This window comes from Hipposideros armiger, unplaced genomic scaffold (genome assembly GCF_001890085.2).
Source record: "Hipposideros armiger isolate ML-2016 unplaced genomic scaffold, ASM189008v1 scaffold_395, whole genome shotgun sequence".
Lineage (NCBI taxonomy): Eukaryota > Metazoa > Chordata > Mammalia > Chiroptera > Hipposideridae > Hipposideros > Hipposideros armiger.
Window position 1 is genome coordinate 631,816 of NW_017731745.1, and position 14,220 is coordinate 646,035.

The following is a 14,220-nucleotide window of genomic DNA, read 5'->3' on the forward strand; positions in this document are numbered from 1 at the left end:
CGCCGTTGCTGGCGACCGTTGCTGGCGACTCATGGCAGCCCAGCTCCAGGTTGAGCTGTTGTTCAGCATCTTAGCTGTAGAGGGCAGTGTCACTGGCCCTCATATATGGGATCCGAACCGGGGCCCTCTGGCGTCCCAAGCCAGTTCTTAACCAACACGCCATTTGGCCGGCCCTAGATTTTCTTCATTCTCATTTGTTTGTAGGTTTTGGTAAGCATTACCTGGGAACTGTAGATTCCTAGTCTCCTCTTCAACCTCACTAGCATTTATAACAGCCTTTATAATGTTTTGTCTGTTTTTCTTTTACTGGACTTGTCCATTGACTTTGGAGGTATTTAGAGCAGGGACAGGAGGTAGTATTAAAAAGGACACATGGTTCTTTTGTTCAACTTCCTTTTATTAAAGTAATTCATTCTCTTGATGCATCCTTTTTAGCTCAAACATCCCTTTAAAAATATTGTTTCTTTTGGAATCCTGTTTCACTTCAAGTCTGTATGAAGTAACATCTCTTGCTTTTGAGTGCTGGGGCATCACATTTAAAAATAAGGGAGTCTGTTCTTAATGAAGGGGAAGAGAAAATTATCTCATTTAAAATTTCATTTCCCTTTTTTTTTTTTAAATTTCATTTCCTTTTGAATGCTTTTCCTTTATCTTGTTTTCTCCTGTTGCATATAATGTCTGGTGGTGCTTTTGAAATTTTTGCACATATTCGATTTGCGTAGCTTCACTGCTTGTGGAATAATTTCATAAGAGCTGTTTAGTGTGGGATTGTTTAATATATAATCCTTCCCTGACTTCCATTAGTGGTGGCCAGCAAGAGCACTTTTCCTTCTCTTTCTTAAAAATGCCTGTGTTTGAAAAAATGTCTTATTTCATAAGTTGGTTTGCAGACATTGTCTACCGATGTGTCTTGATAGAAATAATTACCTGAGCAGCAATTGAGGGAGGAAACTCCCAATAGATTTTTTTTAAAGGAAATTACTTTAATTCTCTAATTAAAAAGAAATTAGTCCTAATGTAGAGAAATTGAAAGACTCAGTAAAACACAAAGAAAAAAACACATGATTTTACTACCTAGAGGTAATCATTGTTAACCAGACTTTTCTCCATTCGTGTGTGTGTGTATTAAAAGAGATCATATAGACTATGTTCTTTTGTAGCCATTTTATTCAATTGACTATATATACGATTCATAGTCTACTTCTGCATTTCATATTTCTGTGACGTCACGATCATTCATCCATGTGTCATTTTTTACATCTACCTCTTCAAGCCATCAGTTACCAAGTGCTATCTATTTTACCATCTTTTATTGTATTTTGAATTTTGCCTCCTTTTAGCTCCATGGTTACTCGGGGACAGCTGGTATCTATCCATGGTTAGTTCAAGACATCATTTCTTGTCTGAATTATTATCCTAGAGTCATAGATGATCTCTGTCTTGTATTTTCCAATATATATTCCACATTGCCATCCTAAAATTTCCATTTGATTATTTTATACTCTTCTACTTAAAATCTTTCAATGGATATTCTTTATCTCCAGGATAAAATCCAATCTCTTTAGAAGAACGCACATGACCCTTTGTGATCTCATTTCTTTTTGCCTCTACAGCCTTATGTGTTGGTATTTCTTTTTACTTTCGTGTATGAAATTACTTCTTTTTTCTGTAATGAGCCATTAGCCTTTACATATGCTCCTTGCATTGCCTGGAGTATGTTCTCCATGCCTTTCATCTACTCTCCCTACCTTTGTTTGCCTAACTCTATTACTTATCCTTCTTGATTCATCTGAGAAGACATCTCTTAGAAAGTTTTCCCAGTTTGCCATCCCTCTTATGTGTTCCCATTAGCGTAGCACTTATTGCTTTATACTTGTCTTATTTTTCTGTTTCTTCCACTACACAATGGTCTTCGGGCCAGGGATCTCATCTTTTCAGCTTTGTATCTCTCACACCAATTATGGTACCTTATATAAGACTGACAACAAATGCTTACTCGAGAAATAGTTAAAAATGAAGATCTAGAAGTGCCTATAATGATACTTTTCATGTTGCTTGGCTGAAGGCAGGGAGAATGGCCATGAAATCTTAGAGAAGATGATAGGAAAAGCCTTGAGAGACTAAATTAAACCAGAAAAGCAAACATTAATAATTCATTGTATGTGCCTTCAGATATGTAAATAATTCTACCTCAACATTGATAAGAAATGTGCTTTGAATTGCTTTTTACTCTGAATTTTCCTGTGGCCAATGGCATGCATTTTTTTTTTAACATGGCCTAATAGAGAAGACATACTTTTTATAAATTCTTACGAATTTCAGGAGCTAATATGTTAAAAAGCTTTGTTAAGTAGATGAATGGTATAAAACTTAGTTTACAAATGCTTTTAAGTCCATTATAGTCATATATTTTTATCCTTTAAAATTAGACTTTTAATAACTTCTCTGGATAAAATTGGGAAGTTATTTAAATGAGTCATGATTCTAGACCGGTGTTAGTATCTGTGGTCATATCACATCACTAAGAGGGTAGATATAGGGAACGGAATAGAGTGAGAAGATAAGATTAACATATGCATAGGTGAAGGTGTAAAACTAAGTATTGATGGAGGAAGCTAATAACTCTAATTGTATGTTTATATTTTTAATTAGCTGATAAACTTCAATTTGACATCTCATGCGTTGTCAAAATCTTTATACACTCTGACCCTCTCATATACACAGATGTTTTCAGATAGATAGATAGATTTTTTTATGTAAGGGAAAGCAGGTATAAAAGGATTGTAGGTAAAACAAATTCGATAGGTTTCATACCACAAAATTATTTGCGGTATTATGTGTTACTGCATTTAGCAAAAGTAGACTTAATATAATTTTGTATATGTTTTTTCTCATAAGTCATTTTGTTATAATAAATACTCCTGTGAGGAGTAACTGTATAAAACGATTCTCTTCTTATTCTGGAAGGATATTTGGGTATATAAAAAACTAAATATGTTCTCTTTTTTCTTTTCTTTTCCTATTTCTAAAGAGCCAAACTGACATCGGAGGCAGAGAAGCAATCAGTAATGATGTTTGGACGGAACCTTCGTCAGCTCCTTTTAACAAGCCCTGTTCCAGGGCGCACTTTGATGGGAGTGGATCCTGGTTACAAACATGGTTGCAAGTTAGCTATAATTTCTCCTACCAGTAAGCATACCTTTCAGCTTTTCATATAAAATTTAGTTGGTCATACGTTCCATTTCATATATTTCATGAGGATTTGGAAATTGTTAATTTTCAAGGCTTAAAAAATGGTTTTCTCACATATGGGAACCAGGGAATAAGACTTTATATTTCTCTTATTTGTTGACCAAAGCCCTCAACATATTACTGTGATTTATATTCTTCCCTATGTCACAATGGAGATACTGAAGATGAACTGGACTCTGACTTTAATAATTCTGTCCCCCTATCAACTTCTATTTATTGTGATGCATTTATGTATGATACATTTTAATTCTGTATATATCTTAAATATCACAAAACATGTTTATTGTCCAGTAAATTTTTTCTATTACTCATGCATCTATCCTTTCTATTACTCTTCACTTTTTTCTGCATTTCTGTTTTCATTTGAGATCATTTTCTTTCTACCTGAAACTCTAGGCAATTACTTTTAATGTGGATCAGCTGGTGACAAATAGTCTTAGTTTTTGTTTGTCTCAAAAAGTTTCTGATTTGCCTTTAGTTTTGAAGAATATTTTTGCTGGATGTAGAATTCAAGACTGGCAGTACTTTAAAGATGTCATTCCATTTTTTGGTGGTTTTGGGGGGTGTTAGAGGGGTTGTTTTGCTTTTTGGCTACTACAGTTTCTGTTGAGAAGTCAGCTAAAAAACTTATTTCATCTGGCTGCTAAGATTTTCTCTTCGTGGTTTTCAGAAGTTTTCTTATGATGTGCTTAGTTCTGTGTGTATTGTTTATTTTTATTTTTGGTGTGTAAAATACTTGAGGTTCGTAGAGGTTCTTGTATCTCTTTCTGGAATTCCATTTGCATGTATATTAGACCTTTCAATTTCCTCTTCCATTTTCAATTATTTTTGTTTTATTGTCTATTGATCAGCTTTAAGTTAATTAATCCTCTGTTCTGCTGTGTCTTATCTGCTATTACATCCATCCATTGAGCTCTTTATTTAAGTTATGTTTTTAAGTTTTGGAATTTCCATTTCATATCTATTTCTTTTCTGAGTTCTCTCATTTCTGAGGTTTTCTAGTTCTGATTTATGTTATTTTCATTTTGTATAATATTTTTGTAGTTCTTATATATTGGGTTACAGTTTTTCTCTGTGGGCAAGGACATGATACTAGTCATTTTTATTTCCTGTTTTAAAAAATAATCATTCTATATGAAATTTGACTATGACTCTTTTCTGTTGCTTAGTGTTACATAAAATTAGTGTTCCTCAACTTTTAGGATGGAAGGCTGGGTCATGCAAGGTTTTCTAGCTGTCTATTGCCCTGGTGTAGAATTAACCCTGGTTGTTCGCAGAAGATGAAAGCAATCACAGGCTCCAAAGGAACAGAAGTTATAATAGTAAGTGTATTTAACAAGAAAGGCGTTGCCAGAGAGGCTGCGGGAGGGCAGAGTCTCCAGTGGACAACTGCACCTAACTTTAGGTTAGCTTTTTCTTACATAGGAAAAGGGGAGTTGGTCAGGCGGGTTTGAGGGCTGACATCCTGACATCATTTCCTGGGGTCTGGGGTCAGGGGTGGTCTGTCTGAAGATAATGTTATCTCCGGATTCCAGACTCAGACACCTGGAGCTTTATGCATCACCAGTAAAAACTGCAAGGGAGTTGCAAATTGGATTCTGGTATCTGGGCGCCTGAGGATTAAGAAATTGCTCTTTTCAATTTTTCCCAAATTATTGGGAAAGAAACTTCTATGTCTCTGTGGATAGAGAGATCATCTTGTGCTTTCTGGAATCTGCTTCTCTATTGGTTTCCTCTGGTTTACCTTGACTTTTTTCCTTTGCCCTTACTATTCTTACCTTGCTCAATGTGGAGATGATTGGCAACAGTTTCTCCTGGATGTGAGGTTTTGTATTGAAAAGGATGTTCCACTTGTTAGTTTGAAAAGTTCATAGAGATCAGAGTTTTCCAATCCTTTCTGAACTTACTGGGCAACCTTTGTATTGACCTGTAAATTAATGTTTGCAAATTCAGCTGCTGTTCTCAAACTGACCTATTGTGATTTCCAGAGAAGTATCTTTTGACATTTTTGGGGTTCTTCCAAGCTCTGGCTTATAAGATGCTCCATTGCTTTTCTCTCCTTCCTCCCATAGAAATGCTGATTCATGTAGGTCTCGGCAGTTGTCCGTGCATTGTTCCCACCTGCTCATCTTTTGGGTGTTGTGGGGATACTTTCTTATAGATATAATCATGGGTTTTTGGATTTGCTGTTCTAATTGCTCTCTTTTTATGGTATGCATTTTTTCAATAAATAGGAAGTATATTTTATCAGTGTTTTTTCCTGCATCTATTGAGCTATCATATGGTTTTTTTATCTTTTCCTGTTTTTGTATTACTTACAGAATGATTCTTTTTTCATTTCTAATATTTATTTGTGTCTTCTTTCTTTTTTCATGATTGGTATTGCTAAAAGTGTGTGTTTTCCTTAAGTAATTTTTTTATTTTAAACTTGATTGGTCCTTTCTGTTATTTTTTTTTCTATTTCATTAATTTCTGCTTATACTTTGTCATTTCCTTCTTTACATTTTCTTTGAGATTATTCTGTTGTTCTTTTCTTGACTTTCTAAGTTGGTCACTTAGCTCATTATTTCCATTCATTAGATAGTTACCCTCAAATATTTAAAAGTATTTTAGCTGAAATATAATACAGAAAAGCTCACAATTCATAAATATGCAGCTGAAAAAAAATTACACAAAGTACAGAAATCTACAACCCCAAAGAAGAAATAGAATAGTATTGTCATATGTCTGATATGTAGTAAATATTCAGTAAATGTCAGCTTTTACTGTTATTAATGTTAAATGTTACTAAAAATCATTTATCTTTTTAGCTATCATAGCATATTATCTACTTAATAATGTAGTAAAATAGTCTTGTAACTTTGGAAGTAACAGAATTTCACAATGCTTAGGGAGAATGTGATTTAGTGAATATGAATGAGCTAGAGGAACCAGTTCCCTCTTCTGTTGTATCTGGCTTAATCAAATCATTGTTGTGTTAGGCTTTTAAATTTCTTACAAATTGGCTTATTCTTTTCATTTTTTTCTAAGGTCAGATACTTCATACTGATGTGGTTTACTTGCATTGTGGACAAGGCTTCCGAGAGGCAGAGAAAATAAAGAGGCTTTTGCTGAAATTCAAGTATGAGGATAAGTAATCTTTTAAGTACTTCAGTGGCTCAGCCAATCACAGACACCTTTGAAGCCCCTAATTTGGAGGGGGTGGGGGTGGGGCGTTTAAAGGAAGTGCCTTGGTGAGAGAGGAAGAACTATGTAAAATAATGCTGGGTCAGATTGCTGGAGACCTCCACATTTGGAGACTCCGGAGGAATGCTCCTCCTTTTCTCTGCCTCCTTTACTAGCCAAAGGTGGTGATATGAGCAAAAATGAGCATTATAATTCTTCTCTTTGGGCCTGCACTTCCTTTCTCCCTCCCTCCTTCCTTCCTCATGGATCTGAGGAATCACTGTGGTAGTAGTTAGAAGCTTCAGAAATTATTTGGCAACGTATCACATAATGCAGTCATAATATCTTTATTATGGCTTAGAATGCTCCAGAGTTTACTCACCCATGTCTAAATTTGGTTCCTTCCACGTGGGAAAAAGTTGACTGTTCTTGAGATTGTGTGACAGTAAAATAGTTCTCTCCTGCCTGTTACACCAAATGCAGAGGGCATGTCTTTTATCCTACATAAGTCTGTCTCCCTTATGAAATAGTGGAGATGAGAGAATATGAGCATTGTATAATAGTATGTGTGCATTCTGTACATTTTCTCCTAATTGATTTAGAAGCATGCCTTGAGCTCATCCAGTTTCTCTTCCTGTTTCTCCCTTGAAGCTGCAGCACAGTGGTGATTGGAAATGGAACTGCCTGCCGGGAAACAGAAGCTTACTTTGCTGACCTGATAATGAAAAATTACTTTGCACCACTGGATGTTGTTTACTGGTAAGGATGTTAGGAATGATTGTTTTCTTTGACAGGCAAAGGAACTTCTAAAGTTCCTCTTGTGATTGTTTTCTCCCCCTTTTTTTAAGATACGAGTATATATATTGTTTGCCCCAAAACCGCAGAACAATGTAGTGTCTGTATCTTGGAGAAATTTACGTTTCAGTATCCTGAAACGTGTCACAAAAGCAGCAAATTAGGGCTTACTTTAGTTTTGTGACGTTTTCCAGGCTGTACATTGTGTGAGGCCTCTAGTTAACTACTGACTAAAATGTAGGACTGTGGATAACTTAGCCTTCTTCTCCCAAAGTTTTGGTACCTATGAATCATTGGCCTTCAGAACTAAGAACAAGGTAAGACAAATGAAAAGGATTTCTGAAATTCCTTTCTTATTTGTCTCTGTCACAACCTTTCATTTTATTTAGGCATACAGTTAACTTCTGAATAGCTTTAGATTAGCATGTCCCATTTCTCTAGTCCTTGGCACTGGTTCTGCAGTGGTTCTGATTTCATTCACCATTGTTTCCTCACCTTCTCTTTGGACCTCAACTAGCCAGGCTTACCTTTTCCAAACTACAGTAGAATAAGTATTAAAGGGTTTAATTTTAAGAGAGAATATAGTTATAATGGCTGATATCTAGGGGAGATCGCACGGGATCCATCCCCCACTGCTTTTTTGAGAAATCTAATAGTCAATTGATGAGTAAGTGACTGCTGGGATCAGCAGAACAAAATAAAAACAAAAACTCAACACAGGAAGAAGAGTTCTAAGATCCATTTTGATAGGGCAAGCAAGAGGGGCCTTGTATTAAGTGTAGGATTCCATGTACGAAGAGTTTAATCAAGATATGAGGAAAACAAACTCAGGGAAACCAAAGGGGATTGAAGGCTGGGGACAAACTGTAGGTGCCATGGGAGATCATGATTCAGGAAGGGACCAGTTGGAAAAGTCCGCCTCAGCTCTTTTCCGCCTCCCTCTTCTTTCTTCTTGTTCAAGTTGGTTTGGGGAATACTGTGAACCTTCCCTATTCTGGGAACTGTACACATGCAGCCGATCCTCTTGAGAACCAAACCCAAAGACCTGACATAGCTGATTCAGTTTATTTCAGGCAACTTCTCTGATGTCTTTTTAGCTTATTCACATTGATTTGATGTAAATATCTTGGGTACATTTATAGTGATTATAAATAGAACTTTCAAATCATTACAAATACTAAATGTGAAGACTTCTTGATTTTCATCTGAATTTGCTTATAGGTCCCTTTATTAAACCTTCAGCAGTGTGTTGTATTAGAAAGAGGATGAGAGCTTTGGAGTCAGACAAATATGGGTTCATCTTTGTTGTCACCATTGACTTGTTATGCACATTTGGAGGTTACTTTGCCTCTCTGAGCTTTACTTTCCTTCATCATTAAACTGGGAATGCTTTTGCTTTCAGTAACATTTTGAAGTTTTCACAATTTTCTTATATATTAAATATTAAAACTTTTGTATTTGTCCCTTTGTATTTCTATTAAGAATTACTTTATGATAGTACTTATAATTGTATAAAGGAGCACTGTTTTTTATGTTGATTATGTTCCCCAGCCACAGTACAGACTTCTTTCATTGTTTATAATTAGTTTTTCAGTTGATTCTCTTGGATTTCTAGGTATGGGTCATATCATCTTCAGAAGATGATGAATTTATTATTTCTTTTTCAAGTTTTATACAGTTTTATTTTCTTCCCTTGTTTAATGGTATCATGTAATGTCTTTGAAGAGCTATTAAATAATAATGATAGTGGACCTTTTTTTTTCCTCTTCTACTTTGTTTAAACTGCTTTTAGTGTCAAGTTCGATACTGCCTTTTGTATACTTTTAAAAGATCATTTAAAGCAAATACTATTTATTTATGAGTGTTTTAAAAATATTGATTACTATTTTATTAAGTTTTAAATTCAAGAATGAATGATAATATTTATGCTTTTTCAGAATTTTGCTATAATTATTGGGGTTTTTATCCCCTATTTTGATCTATCAATATACTGACTAGTAGTAGTAGATTTCTTACCATTGAACCATCTTTGCAATTTTGATTTGAACTCCATTTTGTCATAGTGTATTATTCTTTTAATGTACTGTTGGGATCTATTTGCTAATATTTTTATGTGCTTTAAATCCTTAAATAATGCAAATATCTAATCAGAATTTATAGTGAGTGTTAGGAAAATCAGCTATTTCATTTCATCTTATTTTGCCAGTTCAAGGTGTCTTTATGAGGAAGCCATATTTTCTCATCTAACACTTTGAAGTTACATTGCAAATGACATTTAAGTTGAAATTTGCGTGCTTTCTCCTGCAGAAATTTCTAGCACTTCCTGAACAGATAGATAGTCTGATATGCATTCCTATAATTCTGTCACCTACTCATCCTGCAAAACCTTTTCCTGACATATCCACCAGCACATTCCCCCTTATCTACCGTATTTTGCTGTGTATTATGTGCCCCTGTCTATAATGCACACCTACGTTTTTGGCCCAAACTTTCAGGGTAAAAAATCTTGCGTTTGAATTTTTTCTTTCAAATTTTTATTTGTTTACATTTAGGTACTTGTTTTCTGTATTATAAAGGAATTTTAGCATTTATTTTTTAACATATTATGGTACAACAAATTTTATGTAACAATAATTACAAAACACAAGAACAGATACAAGGTACAAGAAATTTTTTGTACTGGTGACAAATTTACAACATTTATGCATCATAGAAGGCCAAGAACTCTTCGTTGTTGACAAATTTACGACATTTACTCATCATAGAAGGCCAAGAGCTCTTCGTTGCAAGTTCATTGTAAGTTCAATAAAACTGATTATCGTATTCCAGGGTGTTATTTTACAAACGGATATCGTTATTGATTTCTAGTTACATTTTTAACTCATAAGCATAAATAAAAGAATTAAAAGCATTCATATATATATACAGAATTAGTACTACCCATGTATAGTGCACATCCTTATTTGTCTCTCACAAATTTGGGCAAAAAGGTCTGCATATACATGGCAAAATACGGTATTCCTTCCAATACTTTTTGCCTTGACATACCTGCCATAGGTTAACTTACATCACGACATATCTCCTAACTTATAAACTCCATATTCTCTGACCCATCAATACACCTTCTCACCTATTTTTCTTCCTATCCTAAAATACCTTACAAACTGTGGTACTTACACATATTATGGGGGAAGTCATCCAAAACTTCAAACCTTAATTACCAAAGGAAAAAAGAAAACCGGAATTAAGTTGTAGAATGTAATTATGCTTAGTCTCACATGTTTCAAGTTGGAAGTGTTTGTGAAAGAAATTCTACAATATTATACGTGTCATTTTGTTTTAAGTATGTGTTAGAATGATTTGCTATTTTCAGTCCTCTGGCACATAGTAGGCACTCATTTTATTTTTTGAATAACTGAGTATTTGTTTCCATTCATGTTGAATTGTTACTCTCATTTTCTGCTTTTTTATCTGTTTCCCCTTTTGTAAAAAATAGTGGTTTCTTTTGTGTAGCAATTTAATGAAATGTAAAAATGGTAGCTTCTGGTTTCTCCTACATTGAAAGCTTAAATCAGGGAAACATGTTTTATTTATCTCTACCTCCTTCACATTAAGCATATTTATATACTTATAGGTCCATCTCAAATATTTATTAATTCAAATTCTAAATATTAAGGGTAAAACTGTAGTTGACTCTTGAACAGCGAGGCTTAGGGGCATGGACTTCCATGCAGTCAAAAATCTGCATATAACATTTGACTCCCCCAAAACTTAAGTTGTCCCCAGGTACCTGTGGGGGATTTATTCTAGGAACCATGTAGATACAAAATCTTTGGGTGCTCAAGCTCCCTATATAAAATGGTGTAGATCAATGAATATGGTCAGACCTCCACATCCACGGACTCCCAACCATGGATTGAAAATGGTACAGATATTTATTGAAAAAAATTTGTGTATAAGTGGACCTGTGCAGTTCAAATGCATGTTTTTCAAGCGTCAACTATATTTTTAATGAGGTTTTTTTTTTTTTTGGTTTTTTTTGCATTTTGCCTTTTAGTTTTATTTATCTTTTTCATGCCACTTTTTTCTGCTTAGAAAAAAATACATGACCCATTTTGTCTAATTTACAAATATGTATGCACGCAGATGTATCTGTATTATCATTTACACATGTACACATATTGTAACCTGGATTAAATAGCTTAAAAATTTAGAATTTTTCTTTTTAACAGAATTAAGATTCTAGTATCTAAAAAAGCTGATGTACATTTATTTTCACTTCACATTACCGCAGCTACTTCCCCATTGATGAGATGATTCTTTTCAAGACTGTTGACCAGAATTACTGTATGCGACAATTCGGAAAATTTCCCCTCTGCTAAAATGCGTTAGTAAATCTATCATTTACTGTTTACTCTGTTTTTTCATTGATACAGAAATTTATATTTGGCAAATTATAGATTTATATTTTGCCAAAGATAAATGATGATTTCTGAAATAAAAATATTGCATGGTTAGACTTATATATTAATTTAATGAACAGTGAAAGAATTAAAAGTTACCTTTAATATTTGCTGTGTTATATTTCAAACTACAGTTGGCATGATTTATGTTGATAGTGGAAACATTGCTAGGAATCACAGCATTGAGTGAATTCTGGAAAATCACAAATACATGAGAGCAGGAAAGGGAAAAGAAATTTTTGGGCTTTTAATTCAGAGCCTGTGTTTAACGTTTCTATTCTGAAAGCTGTGATATATAAATGACTTTAAGCAGGCAAATATAGAAAAGCAATTATTTGTGCTTCCTAATGACCTTGTTCATTAGGACAGTAAAAGAATTAGAAAATAGAATTAACTGAGAAGGTATGGTGTGTAATGAAAGAATGAGGAAAGGGAAAGGGAGCTGTAGTGGAAGGTTGGGGTTATTAGTTTGGGGTTATGGTTGATCTGTTTGCTATAATTTTTGCCAATTATGCAAATAGTTGTCCCCATTTTGTGTTTATAATTCAAACTTTATTTTTATATAGAATTTAAAATTTTCTCTGATTTATCTGCTTTTTTTCTGTTGCTTTTGAGTTTTTTTTATTATGCTTATTTGAGTCTAGACTATTAAAAAGTATTAGTTTTTGTAGAAAATATGAACCTCTAGGGTCAAGAATATCAGGTTTTTTGTTTTAATGCAAGCATCTCTCAACTTTTTATTTCTTTAAGTCTCTTGACTTTCTTTTGTGAAGCTATAATACAAAACCTCATTACCCTCTCAATTGCATCTATGGTTGCTTTGAAGCTTTTCTCTCTTAAGAAACCAAAAATTAACCAGAGAACCTTAACTAGCTTAGACAACAGAAACAGAGAGTAGAAGGTTGTTAAATAATTTGAGAGTAGTTTTGAAAGAATAGTGGACGCTGATTTCCCATTTTTTTCTTAAGGCCTCTATTCTCCAATTACAGTATTTTGTAAACAGAAGAGATACCTTATTTTTTCCCTTCCTTTTTCTCCCCCTCTTCTTCTCTTTCTCCTTCCTCATTTTCCTCCTCTCTCTCTTCCTTCTTTCTTCTGCCCCTTAATTCTCCTGTTTGGTTGTACCATATTTTAGTCATTCGTTAGTTGACAACTGGGCTATTTTCAGTCTTTGATGTATTTTAGTTTTAAACCTATTAGTACAGACTTATTGACCTTAATTTCAGTATTTATTTGCAGGCATGTTAAGTATGGTGTTTGTAATGGACTAAGAGAAAAGGCAGTTCTATTTTCAATTTTATCATTGACAGTTCAATCTGAAGAGTTTGATATGTTGATAAGAAAATAAAATATCAAACTGTTTATTGTTTCTTTTGAAAGCAGTATTTTATACTGTTTTCTTTATTCTACTTATAATTGGGATCCTTGAAACTATAGGGTGATATCTCTCAGCCATTACTCTTCAAATATTACCTCTGTCCCATTCTTTCTCTCTGTTCTCCCTCTGAAATTCTCATTATATATCTTCAACCGTCTCACTCTATCCATGCCTTTCAACCTCTCTCTTTTCATTTGTTTTCTCTCTGGGCTGCTTTGCAGTTGATTTCTTCAGGTCTCTTCTCTAATTCACTAGCTTTTTCTTTAGCTGTCAGACCCATTCATTGAATTTTTATTCCAGTTATATTTTTCACTTCTAGAAGTCCTATATGTTAGTTTTTCAGCTTTACTGAGAGATAGATGACATATAATAAACTATACATACTTAAAATTTTCAATTTTATGAGTTTTAACATATATATATATGTACACTTTCATGAAACTGTCACCACAATCAAGATAACGAACATACCCACCCATTACCCCCCTAAATTTCCTTGTCTTCCTTTGTAATCCACTCTTCCGCCTCTGCTCCCTTTCTCCCCCAGGCAACCACTGATTTACTTTCTGTAGTTATAGATTAGTTTACATTTTCTAGACTTGTATGTAATTGGAATCATGCACTATGTATTCTTTTGCTAGCTTCTTTTACTCTGCATCATCATTTTGAGATTCATCCATGATGTTGCATATGTCATAGTTTGTTCTTTTTATTACTGAGTAGAATTCATTGTATGGTTAAATCACAATTCATTTATTCATTTACCTGTTGATGGTCATTTGGACTGTTGCCAGTTTGGGCTATTACAAATAGAGCTGCATGAGCATTGTTGTACAAGTCTTTGCATGGACATATGCTTTCATTTCTCTTGGGTAAATAAGTAGGAGTGGAATAGCTGTGTTATATGGTAGGTATATATTTAGCTTAAGATACTGCCACACTGTCATCTAAGGTAGAGTGTGCCATATTACCTTCCCACTAGCCTTGTATCGGAGTTCCAGTTTCTTCCATACGCTCTTCAGTCTGCTTGGTATGGTTGGTCTTTGTGCAGTGATACCTCATTGTGGTTTTAATCTACATTCCCTAGCAATTAATGATGTTGAGCATGTTCATTCGCTTTTTTGCCATCCATATATCTTCTTTGGTAAAATATCTGTCCGGATATTC

The 14,220-nt window shown here is 34.1% G+C and overlaps 1 protein-coding gene across 2 annotated transcripts in view; it reads left to right on the plus strand.

Annotated features, from left to right (window-relative positions):
* SRBD1 (S1 RNA binding domain 1) overlaps positions 1–14,220 on the plus strand; it is a 216,577-nt gene that overhangs the window by 70,143 nt on the left and 132,214 nt on the right. For both annotated transcript variants that reach the window (XM_019663551.1, XM_019663550.1), the window contains 3 exons: positions 3,032–3,189; positions 6,283–6,373; positions 7,069–7,176. In XM_019663551.1, coding sequence (XP_019519096.1) covers positions 3,032–3,189; positions 6,283–6,373; positions 7,069–7,176 — 357 coding nt within the window. The remainder of the gene's footprint in view (positions 1–3,031; positions 3,190–6,282; positions 6,374–7,068; positions 7,177–14,220) is intronic.